Source organism: Poecilia mexicana, unplaced genomic scaffold (genome assembly GCF_051168715.1).
Source record: "Poecilia mexicana isolate PSO_F unplaced genomic scaffold, ASM5116871v1 scaffold_6, whole genome shotgun sequence".
Taxonomy (NCBI): Eukaryota; Metazoa; Chordata; class Actinopteri; order Cyprinodontiformes; family Poeciliidae; genus Poecilia; species Poecilia mexicana.
In genome coordinates, this window is record NW_028263375.1 from 28,392,882 (window position 1) to 28,406,886 (window position 14,005).

At 42.2% G+C, this 14,005-nt stretch overlaps 1 protein-coding gene across 2 annotated transcripts in view; it reads left to right on the plus strand.

Moving 5' to 3' along the window:
- The window catches only part of LOC106924129 (unconventional myosin-IXAb-like), a 142,074-nt gene extending 128,250 nt beyond the window's left edge, over nucleotides 1–13,824 (plus strand). Inside the window, exons 36-45 of one of the 2 annotated variants that reach the window (XM_014997669.2) lie at nucleotides 1,043–1,235; nucleotides 1,741–1,869; nucleotides 2,148–2,253; nucleotides 2,350–2,481; nucleotides 2,795–2,918; nucleotides 7,574–7,627; nucleotides 9,466–9,486; nucleotides 9,758–9,969; nucleotides 10,058–10,200; nucleotides 11,093–13,824. In XM_014997669.2, coding sequence (XP_014853155.2) covers nucleotides 1,043–1,235; nucleotides 1,741–1,869; nucleotides 2,148–2,253; nucleotides 2,350–2,481; nucleotides 2,795–2,918; nucleotides 7,574–7,627; nucleotides 9,466–9,486; nucleotides 9,758–9,969; nucleotides 10,058–10,200; nucleotides 11,093–11,481 — 1,503 coding nt within the window. In that variant the 3' untranslated portion in view covers nucleotides 11,482–13,824. The remainder of the gene's footprint in view (nucleotides 1–1,042; nucleotides 1,236–1,740; nucleotides 1,870–2,147; nucleotides 2,254–2,349; nucleotides 2,482–2,794; nucleotides 2,919–7,573; nucleotides 7,628–9,465; nucleotides 9,487–9,757; nucleotides 9,970–10,057; nucleotides 10,201–11,092) is intronic. The other variant, XM_088006523.1, reaches the window with a different exon arrangement.
- The last annotated feature ends 181 nt before the right edge of the window (nucleotides 13,825–14,005 follow it).

Below are 14,005 nucleotides of genomic sequence, written 5' to 3' on the forward strand. Positions count from 1 at the left end.
TTCACTATAAAAAAATGTCTGCACTGGATTTTACATTTAACTGCATTAAGATGTTTGAACACTGTCAGATTTTTGCTGGGAAAACCAAACTAAAGGATTGTACTTCGGTTTCTGAGTGATGCACTCTCTGAACTCTGACAGTCCAGTGACATTCATAACATCAATGGACAACAAAGCCTCTTCTCTTTCCCCACTTGGGGTTTATTTTTGCTTCAAAAAACGATCTGATTGGACACTAGAAAAGACGACTGTTCAAGTTGTGCTAAAAGCAGTTAGCCTGTCAGTGAATCTAAAATAGCTTCTCAATGCTAAACATTTTGCATCAGCTCAGACGTCCCAAACGCTAATGTTAGCATGGTTGGAATAGCACTTTGCACCAATTTGATGGTTAAATAGATTAAAAACCATAAATATATTTGCTGTTGAGCCCATATGTGTACTTATTCAATAATTTAGCAGCAAGAAGGGTTTTTGAATTGAAAGTGTTGCTGATTTTGTCAGCTAAGATGCGATTAGCTGCAGATGTTTAACCCATTGAGAATCTGTTTTATAACCTGAACCTGCGACTGAAACCCTGACCCGTCTGTCTGCTGTGTGTGTTGATGATGCAAACCCTCAAAGCCTTCCCAGAACAGCTGCTTTCATACTAAGATTGGGTTTCGCCCAGATGGACTCGATTTACAAATGAGGAGACTTCACTATAAAAAAATGCCTGCACTGGATTTTACATTTAACTGCATTAAGATGTTTGAACACTGTCAGATTTTTGCTGGGAAAATCAAACTAAAGGATTGTACATCGGTTTCTGAGTGATGCACTGTGTGAACTCTGAAATATAAAGTACTGGCCTGCATAAACCTGCCTATTTAGATTCTTCCTGTAATGTAACAAAAACCTATGAAAGTAAATATGTCTCCTACTTTCAGGGATGGTTGCTGTTAACATGTGAAATGGCCCAACCCTGATTGACACGTTCTGTTTTGGCTGCCATTCTAATCCTGTATGCATGTGCGTGTGTGTGTGTGTGTGCGCGTGTGTGTAGTACGACCCAGAGCTGTCGTCCCGTCAGTTTGGGGTGGAGTTGTCTCGTCTGACCAGTGAGGAGCGCGCCGTTCCCCAGCTGGTGGAGAAACTCATCAACTACATAGAGATGCACGGCCTCTACACGGAGGGAATCTACAGGAAGTCGGGCTCCACCAATAAGATCAAAGAACTCCGGCAGGGCCTGGACACAGGTGAGATACGTTGCCACGTTCTCAGCTGAGAGAATGTCGATGACATCCAGCTCCCTGTTGAAGCTTCCCATGTCTTCTCAACACCTCATCGATACTCACAACACTGATTATTACTTCAGTTTTTACTAGTTTTTAGACGTACGGTTTAAAAGCCCATCTAGGGTCAAGTTATAGCTGTTGCTATAACACTGCAAACATGAATTGCTGTTCTGTTCAGTTTGTGTCGATGTGTGTCTGTCCCTATCAAAATTAACTTAAATTAAAATGGCTACTTGAGTCTTCATCCTGCAGCTACAACCTCTGCACCGAAGAGTGTTGTCAGGAAAAGGATCGGATTTTTAGCTTTTAAGATTCGTAATCACAGTCAATAAAACTTAAAATCCATAAATAATAGTCATCTGTAGATTTCTAATACAAAAATAATCCTGCCTTCCTGCTCCAAGTCTTTACTGACTGAATAGCTACAATTACAGTTCATGCATCCAAACTTCTTCTGTTGCTCCAGATGTGAGCAGCGTCATTCTGGACGACTACAACATCCATGTCATTGCCAGCGTTCTCAAGCAGTGGCTCCGTGACCTGCCCAGCCCGCTCATGACCTTTGAACTGTATGAAGAGTTCCTCAGAGCCATGGGTAAGCTCTTTAGTTCTGTGTTTTCTGCATAAAGGTGCCGCCTGTTGGTTTACCTTTATGATGCTCCGGTAGTGGCGGCATTCAGACTGGGAAGATCTGGATTTTATTAAAGTATTTTAAGTCTTATGGATACTTATGGAAAACAGTTCATATGTGTGTGTTCATCCCTCCATGTTGGCTGAAAAACACTGGAATCTCTGGAAACCTGAAGCTGAAAAACTGGACTTTTGACATAATGTGATGTGCAGGAACCCGGTTTGAGCTCCTTGTGTTTCCAGGCCAACCGGACAAGCGGGAGGTGATCCAAGGCGTGTACTCTGTCATCGACCAGCTCAGCAGGACACACCTCAGCACCCTGGAGCGCCTCATCTTCCACCTGGTCAGGTAGGGGATGAGACCCAAAAACGACATGGTTCAGTTCTTTGTGTTTGTTCAGTTCTGTATTCCTGAAGTCTGAATTTGTGCTGGTTTGTGTTGCAGGATTTCCCTGCAGGAGGAGACCAACAGGATGTCCGCCAACGCTCTGGCCATCGTCTTTGCTCCCTGCATCCTCCGCTGTCCGGACACCATCGACCCGCTGCAGAGTGTCCAGGACATCAGCAAAACCACAGCGTACGTCTCGCTCTGGATCCAAACAGTCCTCTGGATCCACGAACACCAGCAAGGGTTTTACAGCTGAGTTGCATGAAAGCTGTTCCTGTTTTTTCCACAAGTATTGGTACTCAAAGCTAAACTTTAAACATTGACTTCAAAATAAAACAAACAAACAATTGTACCCCTCAAATAAGCTCTAAAGGTGCAGGAAGTCTACTAAGATTGGAACTTTGTTCCATCTGTGTTGTTTATCTTGTTCACTGGTAGTGCAAATCACTTTCTGTCCATTTTCCAAATGAATCTGATTTTCGTTGTTTTCTTTCGTCTGCAGGTGTGTGGAGCTGATCATCAACGAGCAGATGAGCAAGTACAAAGCTCGTCTGAAGGACATCAGCAGTCTGGAGTTTGCAGAGAGCAAAGCCAAGAGCAGGCTGACCCACATCAGGAGGTCCCTGGTAAGACTGGCCTCATGAGTTTCAGACCTGTTGAGATCAATATTGCAGCATAGATGATCATCATCTATGGCCGTTTCTGGACCTGTCCCCCCCCCCACTCATCATTTAAGCAGCAGCAGTGTTCTGCTCCATGAGCAGCTGGCATGGTTTCCTACTCGGCCATGGCAGGAGTTCATTTACATCTTCATCCAAACTGTTTTAAAAAAAAAACCCACATTTTTAAACATGTATGTAAATATGTCTTTATATGTAGACAAATGATACCCTTCTTAAGATCTAACAACCCTAAAGAAAAAAATAAACATATCTGAAGGAAACGTTAACCTGTGAGGAGCATAATGTGGGATTGCAGTCCTTTGTAAAGTTTTCACACCCTTTGAACATTTTCAACACAAAGTAGTGAAAAATTGTGAAACTGAAGGAAAATGATATAAATATATGTTTTTGCCAGTGGTGGCCACTGCTAGCAAAACAGTTAGTTGCACGAACCCTAAAGCACTAATCATAAACATTAGCTCCACTAACGCTAAAGCGCTACACCCATTGATATAAGGATAGACGCCTCATGGACCGCTCTTGCCTATTGTCGCTGACGAGATTTAGGGCTGCCATCTTGGAGCGGTCCACCACTCCACTTTGCGTTATGTGTTTAGCAGGCACAATGACGTATCAGCGCATTTAATTGATCATAACACACTTTTTTGTTACTGGAAACCAGTGTTGTAGTACTCGAAATTGGTCTTGGTCTCGATACCGGTCTTAAGACCATTTTTTGATGGTCTCGGTCTCGTCTCGGACTCGACCGCATTTGGTCTCGGTCTTGTCTTGGTCTCGGGCTCTGAGGACTCGGCATTTTATTTCAAGACCAGTCGAGACCGCAACTGTGAAAATATCACTAAACGTACAGCATACTGTCCACTTTATTTGTTAACATCTTTGTTTTCAGTGGATGCAAAACGAACCGATTAAAATCCAAGCAACTACGTGTTTCTGTTTCTCCCCCTCCCCCGCCCCTCCCCACCTTTCACTCGCGCGGGGCACTCCAGGACATGCGCAGTGGTTTTCTCTCAGCGGCAGAAAATGTTTGTCTAATCGTCAGTAATATAATAGCGCTGCAAAAATAGTAAGAAATCCGATGGCCAGAGCTAACTCAACATCGCTTCGCTTTCACAGACGGTGGGGACAACGTCTAACTTTTTTCGTCACTTAGAAAAGTAGCCCAAAGAAGGTAAGCTCCGTTAACGTGATGTTAGCAAAGCTAGCTGTACAGAGACACATAAGCATTGTGATGGAAAAAAGTCACTCACTGCGCTGAATTATTGTGCGGAGGTGTTGACTGACTTGTCGCATATATAGGACAACGCTATGTCCAAAAGTCTGCAATATAGTGATGTGACATTCAGAAACAGTCGATTCTTCTCCACGACTCTTTACTTATTAGATAGGACTGGAGTGTCACTCACTGAGAGCCGTTGTTCTATCAGATTACCATACGCTGTCAGAATAGCAAACATGCAGTGAGTACCATGCCTGCGCATTAAGAAGTCCGACTGTCAGAGGAATTGGTAGTTCACCATACGCAGCAAGTTATGACGAAAATAAGTCATTAAATTGTTTTCAATGATAACTATATAGATATACACGTGTTGTCATGGTTTCAAAGTGTATTTAAAGCAGGGTCTGGCTGCAGCTGGAATCAACTACAACACACACCCGTGTAAAACTCACTTAACCGCTAAGTCAGGATGCCATACAACTGTTAATAGCCAAGTGTATGATGATCTACGTCATGATTCTATGTTGCTGATTAAATAAAATCATATGGTAATGACAGCGTATGCATGTCTGAGCTAAGCGTACGACTATCTGACAACGTATGCTGATCTGACGGAACACCGTGAGTTCGTGCTAAGCATATGACGATCTGACCTGACAGAACACCCGTTCTTTGTTCTTGTAATGCCCTGTGTACACTGCATCATTATTTAATTTTTAAATTAACAAATAACTAAAACACAAGAATGAAAAAGCACGTTCGTTCAAAGTGGCAGCTGTAAAGCCTGCCATGGTGTCAGACTACCTGGCTTCATATACTGGGATAGAGAGTGAAAACAGTCACGATGAGCGCCTTCTGTTTGGTTACTTCTTGCTTGTTGCTCCTTGGTCAGTGTTCATGGTTGAGCGTTATTTACCATCAGGGCATTGCCTCAATTGCTATGTTTAATGGTGCAGACAGTGGTGGTTTCTTACATGAGCAATATGGGCAAATGCCCAGGGCGTTATGTTTTTAGGGTTGGCACGAGACCATCACACATTGTAGCACAGAAATGGAATATTTAATATTGGTAAAATGTATTAAGTATTTAATATCTAGGTGTTCTTATGGGTATATGGATCTTTCAGATTATTTTGAAAAGCAATTTTGATAATATTTTACATTTTATTGTGTCATGTAGCTGTAGCTAGTCTTGGTCTTGACTCGGTCTCGACTTCGCTCGGTCTTGGTCTTGACTTGGTCTCGGACCCTAAAAGTCTTGGTCTTGTCTCGGTCTCGATACACTCTGGTCTTGGTCTTGTCTTGGTCTCGGGTTAGGTGGTCTTGAACACAACACTGCTGGAAACCATATTCAAACATCTATCAAAACTACATTTATAAACAATTGTATTGTTTAAGAATGTTTTTAATACATAGTTCATCATATTTAAATATGCTTAGTGGCTATAACAATAGAATAGGAATGGAATATTCTGATATCGATGTATGATGAGCATATTACAAAGCACACAGCCGTTCATAATTTATGTAATAAATTATTTAGTAATATCAATACATATTTATATAACTATACAAACACTAATAAATAAAGATTAATAATGGAACAAATAAATAATGATTAATACTGAATACTATATATTGAATACATGTTTATATGTATGTACATGTGTACATACATATATATAGATATATGTATATGTTTTTCAGCCGACTAGTTGTAGCTTCAGAGTGATTCAGCAGCTGAGATTGAGTCCAAAATCTGATGCGAGATTCATCCTTTCTGAGCAGTGAATCCATCTCTCTTTATAGATATCTCCCACTTCTTCCTCACATCGTGTCTTTAGGAAACTTTCAAAACAAAAACGGAAGATTTGGGATGTATCTTACTTTTGACAGAGTGAAAGAATATAAATAATAGTCTTTACCACTTGTGTAAACTTTGCCGGTGAACACATAAGTTTTATAATATGTGTTATATTGTTTCATTTCTAATATAGACTCTTGTGTCAGATAATCTAAGTCAATGTTAGAGAATAATTAATTTTTTTTAGATTTACGGAATCTCAGTGAGCCTTCATAGCGGGGCTGAACCCGTATTACACCAAGCACTGTAGCTAATATTAGCTGGTATCTCGCCGGTGGACATAAATACAGTAAAGTAATATTCAAATCACAATATATACACAATAATATCTCCATCTTACTTGTGAAATGTTGTCTGTGGAGCCCTCACATCAATAATCCATAGATCCGAACAACAATATCCCTCAGTGCTGAGGCATCTTCTGCTGTTTTGATTGAGCAAAGTAGGAGGTTATACCGCTCCAAGATGGCCGCCGTATTTCCTGCGCCGGAGCGACCAATGCGGGGTCTACTCTTATATTATGCCTATGGCTACACCAACATGGCATTTAGAGGAAGCTAAAGCGCTGCAGCAACTGTGGTATTTAAAGGAAGCTAATGCTAAAGCGCTACACCAACCATGATATTTAGAGGAAGCTAACGCTAAAGCTTCAATTCAAGTTGTATCTGCCCTTGAAAGATTACAACCCTCAAACACCAATTTAATGTTGACACTATTATATAAAATATATTGACTCACTGAGAATTTGTCATGCATTCTTAAGACGGAGTCAAACCATGTGTATTTTCTTCCCACTTTACAATTATTCACTACTTTCTGTTGTGAAATGACAAATTGTGAAAAGGTTCAAGGGTTATGGATATTTTATTTTCAAATCAAGGCAAATGCCTAATCAGTAAATGGTTGATCTTTCTTTCTACCTAGTTTAGATTTCAGTTGTAAAGCCATGAGGTTTGGCCTCTCTTCCTCCGCACCACGCATCTCTCCATATGCTGACACTGTCACTTCTCAAAGCATTCATCCGGGGTTCAACACCTGACCTTGAGACCTTTCCTGCACATCTTACCTTCTCTCTCTCTGTCCAATTCCTGGCTATCATCAGTAGGCCACTAGTGCCACTAATACAAAAGATGTATGATTTTATGAAAATCCACCATTGGATCAATTTGGCTTGATCCAATGAATCTGCAAGGTAAAAAGTAGTGGAAACGTCCTCTTAATGTTTGATAAAGGAAATTAATTTCATGTTCTCCTAAAGCATCAATGTGAGTTTTTATTGCTCTCTCAATCATTATTTTAGAAAATGAGACCTGCAGATCAGGAGATTTTTTTAGCTGAATGATTACGCCATTAGATTTATATATATTAACCTTCTAATTTCAGGTAAACCTAAAGTCTACCTTTCTTCTTACCCTTTAATTGACCAAAGCCATTCTGATGTGACTACCATCAGCGAGCCGTAACCCTGATCTGTCCTCCCTTCCTTCCTCCATTTCCCCACCCCTCCCCCTCCAGAAACCTGTACTAATTGCTGTTAGGTTTATGAGCATTACCCGCTCTGCCACCCCGGTATGTATGCCCCGCCCACACCATGTGCCTGCCCACCACCAGTCCTGTCCTGTCAGTCTATTCGCTCCCATACTGTCTGTTGACGTCTATTGACAGCTGTTCTCTGTTAAGTTGCTGATTTTTTATTTTTTTATTTTTTTTTTTGTCTGTTTAGATATTTTTGTTCATTGTGTTTAGGTTGACAGATGGTACACTGCAGCCCATCAGTCTAAAATAATATGAATGAATGACATTAAACAAGGTTATTTAACACTGACCTTATATGAAGCCGTCCCAGTGGTCATTCAAACTCGCATATGTTGACATAAAAGCCGATAACTCAAAGTTGGAGTAGTCATATTAAATCAATGGACTTGAGAAGACCTGAATGAAAACATGTTGAAAGGTCCAAGATCCACAGGTTAATGAGATCTTTTCCACTAGATCCACACAGTTTTTGTTGCCAAATATCTCAATCTTGGATGCATCTAATCAAAAGCCCACGACTCCTGGTAAAGATCTAGCATAGCTTAGCTCTTAGCATGGTGGCAAGATCAACATTGTAGAGTGTAGAGAGCAGTTGCCAAAAGAAAGGGTTCTCTGCGTTTTGTCATATTTATACAAACAGACATTTGTGGATTACTGAATAGTAGTTAAAAGAAAACCAACAAAGTGCATCAGTACATTGATTCAAAGGAATTGTCATGGCAATCAGTGATTATACCACTAATAGTTTTATAAGTGCAATGACTCGAGACATACTCAAAGACAAGTCAAAGATTGAATTTTTCTTCACCATTAATGATGCCCTGCAATCTCCCATATGTCACCCAAACAGTCGATGTGCAGTCACGGGATTGCGGGACGTTCGTATTCACAAACGCCTTTCACACACGTTGCATGCCCCTTGAGCGACACCCGTCCTGCTTTAGCAAACTACAGATCCCTGAGTATGGAGGTGACAAAACGGTCACATCTTTCCACAGACGGCCTCCTCCATGGACAACTTGGCAATTTCCATCTAGGAGTTTGTAGCCATTTTGTAGTTTGTAGGCAATTCAAATTCTTCATCACGTCTGATAAAACATACTTCAAATGTATTCACCTGCGAACACACACATAAAAAAACTGATAGTGGAAGTGGACTAGCTGAAGCTAGTCAACAGTGCTGTCCAAGCAAATTTCTGCATTAAACGTCTGACCAATCACGCAACACCTTGCACAGAACCCTGTATGAAATAGTTCAAAAATAGCTTGAGCCAGGCCTGGGACAAAATGACCCAATTTTCTTCATTTATATCAATGAGAGCCGATTTTGACACTTTGGAATAAGTGTCGAAAGTGAGAGTCTTGGTGAGCCCAAGATTCTCACCCACATTCTGCTCCGTTCTCTCCTTTTGCATTTAATTTTAAGTGTGAGACTACGCTAACGCAGTAACACCTGATGTTATTTTGCCGCCATACATCTTTACCAGGGTTGGGGTTAATTGTTGAGGGCAAGTAGCTAGCATTAGCAACTACAAACTAAATACTGTAAACATTTGAAATCTAAACCGTTAAGTAACTTTTGGATCTAACCTAGTTTTTGGAAGGATTGTCAAACTGAGCTCAGACTTGACAGGTTCAAATATATTAGCTGTGTTTTAGCATTAGCATTCATTTCCTGAAACTAAGCCTAATAAGTACTGAATGTTGTAGCTGGTGAACACGGCAGCGCTTTAGGAACCAGCCAACTTGTTGCGTTGCCATGTAGCTGTGTGTGTTTGCTGCCTACACTCAGAAGGAGCATCAGTCTGACTGGGTTAGCTCCATTGATCGCTCTGCTTTCTGTTTCCGCCACACAACGTGCTAACATGCAGCCTAGCACATCTACGTCTAAGGTAATTCATGCGCGTGTGTGTTTATGATGAAGTGCTTGTGTGTGTGCTGCAGCAGCGCTCCTAGACTTTAGCAGTGATGATGTTAAGTGTGGTCAGTGTGTCTGTATTGTCACCACGTGGTCAAGAACTGTAAGCTGAGCTTAGAGCAGCTCAAACCGTCTCCTCTGCTTTGTTACTGCCTCTTTCAACAAAGAGGCGGTAAACATTGGTCAGGCTAAACGTTTACGCCGCTGTGTTTTCTTTTTTGTGTGTGTCGTCTAAACTTTAACAGAACAAAGTTCGTATTTGGCAAAGCGGCTCCCACATCCCCTCGCCTCCTCTGAGCCCTAAAGCAGAAGGAGATGGAGCGGGAGGAGCCGGAGGAGGAGCAGGAGGAGGAGAGGAGGCAGCAGGAGAAACGGGGATCAACGAGCAGCAGCAGCAGGCCATGCAGCAGGAGGAGCGGATCCTCACGGAGCAGATTGAGAGTCTGCAGAAAGAGAAGTACGCCGACATGCCAAATGAAACCCGAGTAAGACTCCAGAGCGAGGAACCATGACGACAACTGTTTGCTGCGTTTTTGTGCTGCCAGGGAGGAGTTGACGTATGAGATGCTGGTGTTGGAACCGCGCGCGTCCGACGACGAAACGCCTGAATCGGAGGCCTCCATCGGCACAGCGGACAGCTCTGAAAACATCACCATGGAGACGGAAGGAGCCACATCCGACCCCTCTGGTGCGTGAGTTCATGTGTTATATACTGATACAGACTTTAGAAACTGGTGGCAATAACCCAGGGCGCAGTTTCTTGGGGCATATATTTGAATAAAATTTTTTTGCAATGAATGCATGTTTTGATGTCATTGAATTTTGTATAATAGTTATTGGCCCATAGCAGGTGAGTTACAATAATATTTTGGGATTTCTTTGAATATAAATAATACGTATTAAACCTACCTTCATCAGTTCATAACTACTTAAGTATAGTACTACCTATTGATGTGCTGTAATTTGCATTAGCAAAATAATTTTTCTTTAGTTCATAGGGCACCAAAACAGTTTTGATTCAGGCTATAGAAACATGAGTGGATATGGAGACTCAGAGCTGAACTCTGAGGAGAATACATGTCCAGGGAAAGAAACGTAAATGGACTGAACCTCTACAGAGCTTTTTCCAGTCATTTTGGCCACTAAAAGCACTTTTTACACTGGAGTCACATTCAATCACTGATTGATATTCTACTGGTCAGATCATCTTCTGTTAGCGTCACCGTCTGGTTTAGGTCTCATCTCTCTGGCTCCTTTCAACAAAATGTCACTTTTACTCATCACTGGTGTCCCACAAGGTTCCTTTCTGGGTTCCTTCCTGTTCATCACATTCAGTATAAAATGTAATTACTGTACAAACTCCACCTTTTCCTCTGCCTCCCAGGCCCTCAGGTCCATCCCTCTCAATGTGGGACAACAAAATTCCAGGCAGGAATTAGATCTACATTCTGTGGTAGATTGAAAGTTAAAGACAAGACAATAGAACATGAGCAATGGATGTATGTCATTAATGGATGTACATCATTGCTTGGTCCAGGTCTGTGCTTCTTTTATCAATTCCTCTGCTCTGTCCTCGTCAGAACGCGGGACGTATCGATCGAGGAAGTCCGAGGCGAAGACCAGACGGACTCTGCATCGTCAGCCGGACTCTCAGGACTCGGTCGACTCCACCTCTACCGTCTCCTCCTCCTACCAGCCCTCTTCCTCCCTCTCCTCCATAGCCTCTGGTTCCCCGTCCCCCCACTACCGCTTCCGTTCGTCCTCCTCCGGGCCCCTGCTCACCTCCTGCGGCCTGGGGGCCCCGCTGGCGGAACCGGAGGACGGCCAAAGGACCGGAAAGACTCGCCTTAGGCTCAGGCTGAGCCGCAGCTCGCCGCGTGACTCCTCCGGAAGCCATCAGAGGGAGTCGGACTTTGGCCCGGGCCCACAGCAGCTGGTTCTGTACAGCAATAACGAGTTTATGGTGTGATGATGAGGTGGGTGATGAAGACTAGCTGCTGCCGGTTTCTGAAGGGAATTATAGGAAGGTTGCAGGTTAGTGCGGAGGCCCTCCTCTTTGCCCAATCCCATCACCCTCTGACCCAGTTGAAGCTGAGCGAACTGGGGGAGCGACAACACGGAGGGACACTGCAGCAAACGGTCGAGAGAAGCGGACTTGATGATCTGTGCGGACCAATGTGAAGTTAGGACATCTCAGTACTTTATGGCCCCTGCAGGTCTACCAGGGGTCGCTTAAAGGAACAATGAGAGGGGGAAGAAAAGATACTGCTGGGGGGTGGGAGTGTTACTTTAAAAAAAATTCCTGCAAAGCCAAATCTTATAACGCCCCATCTTTATTTTTCAGCATGTGGGCAGGTGGGTAGAGCCACCAAGAAGAAATGTAGCCATACTGACTGAACTGGTGGAACCAGCGCCAAGCTAAGTGTGCTTTTTATCACGTTTACACAGGACACACCAGCCAAGAGGCTGCACGCTTTTCCTCCACTCCTGTCCTTACATCCCGTAGAACAGACTGTCAAAACTGTATTATTGTTGTTATTATTATTATTATTATTGTTATTATTATTATTATGTTACAGAGGACGTAAATGTACATAGAGAGAGAGAGTCCAGTGCTGCTCCCAGTTGTTCCTGATCTGTGTCCTTTTTATTTTATTTTTCCTTGTAAAGTGAAGTGTCAGAAATTCAGGTTCCTCTTTCGTTTCCGTTCTGATTCCGCTTGCGTTCTGGCTATTTTTCCCGGAGCCAGTTTGGGAAGAGGCGACGTTCCGAATGTCAATATAGAGCGTCGATTAGCCAGCCGGCAGGAAGTGTGTGTGTGTTTTTGTACTTGCCTTTTTGTTTTCAGCACAGGTTTAATTTGGAAACATCAGTGTTACTGCATCAGGACTTGAATTTTTTTTTTTCTTGTTTTTTAACTGTACGATAATATTGCTGTATCACAGGTGTTTATTGATATCAAAGATGTCATGTTTTGTTAATATTGGTTTGTTATGACGAAAGCCATTTTCTCTCTCTCTTTCTTAATATCTAACACATCTCCTTCACTCGTGTGCATATGTAGCCTCTCTTACCCTCATTTTATACACTAGGATGTCACACTAACCGAGGGTGAGGGAGGGGCGTCTATCGCCTCGCGCTTACCGACACACTTTAACCGTCCATTATCTCCTCTGAGCCACTCAAACTACTCCGCTCTTTCCCGTCATGACCGTAGCTCTTCTCTAACTCTTCTCTCCGGGTTCTCGCTGTGAAACGTAGCATTTAATCTGCCTGCTAACCAAAACAAGTAGCGACTAACCCCACCCGGTCCACATGCGCGTGTGCTCTTCCTGGCCTCCTCTGTCTGTACCATGACGTCATCTCGCTAACTCCCTCAGTGTTAATCAGCTGACCGGTCTCGGCGGTATGCGGTACGTTGCTAAAGCCTTCGCGCCCCTCGAGCTTTTTCTGTCGCCGTACGGCCACCAAGCTGCAGTGTGTTTTATCTGAGCGAAGATCGGGCTGCACAAGATTTTATGTCTCATTTTGTGTTTGATTTGCGGAACCGAAAATAAAATCCATCCAGGTTCGTGGTCGTGATGCAGGCAAAATCTGAAAACGTTGGAAGGGGTGCGAGTACTTTAGCAAGGCACTGTAATTGTTTCTTTTAAAAATAATAATGATATAAAATACATTAACTGTAAACCTGTAAGGATTAAAAGAAAAAGTGAATCTGCTTCTGGAAGTGAGCAGCTGAAAGAACAAAACCGCTCCTTGGTCAGTTATCTTCACAGTAATATTTGTGGTGTGTTTCCATATGACATTCTGGAAAAAAAAAAAAAACTAAAAAAAGGAAAAAAAACGATTAAAAAAGGAAAAAGTGAATGTAACTGTCACTGGAAGGCATGCCTCGCTTTCAGTCGTTGTTTTGTTCCTCTTTTATACACAGTGTATGTACTATTTATGATCATGGCATTGCGATGTACATTAGTTGGAAAAGAATCTGTTATAAATAGGATATATTATCCTTTCATTACCGATTATTAATCATGGCAACATTTTTCTTTTTTTTTCCCCAACAGGCTGCACATGGTTCTGTCTTTTTGTTTTTTGTTTTGTTTTTTTGTGCAGGGAAAACGGTGAAAAAAAAGAAGTGTTTCAAAAAAAAAAAAGGTGGACATAGTTAATTATGTATAAGGTGCAATTTGTGTTTTCTTTTTTAAAATGATTTAAACATCTTTATTGTTGTAAGGAAAAAAAAAACTTTATGGGGGAAAATTTCATCTGCTTATTAAAAAAAAATGCAAAAAAAAATTGCAGCTAACCATAAGTGAGTGGTGTGATTTGTTGGCCCAGCCGGTTGCATTAGCCTGTACTTGCTGCTAATGGAGTCTATTGTTAGTGCAGACACTGCAGTTAAAAAGCCAGTTAGCGTTGATTCAAACGTCAGCGTCTTCCAGCTTGATCCTCACTTATTCATTGACCTCTAACTAATACCTGCAAGCGCATCT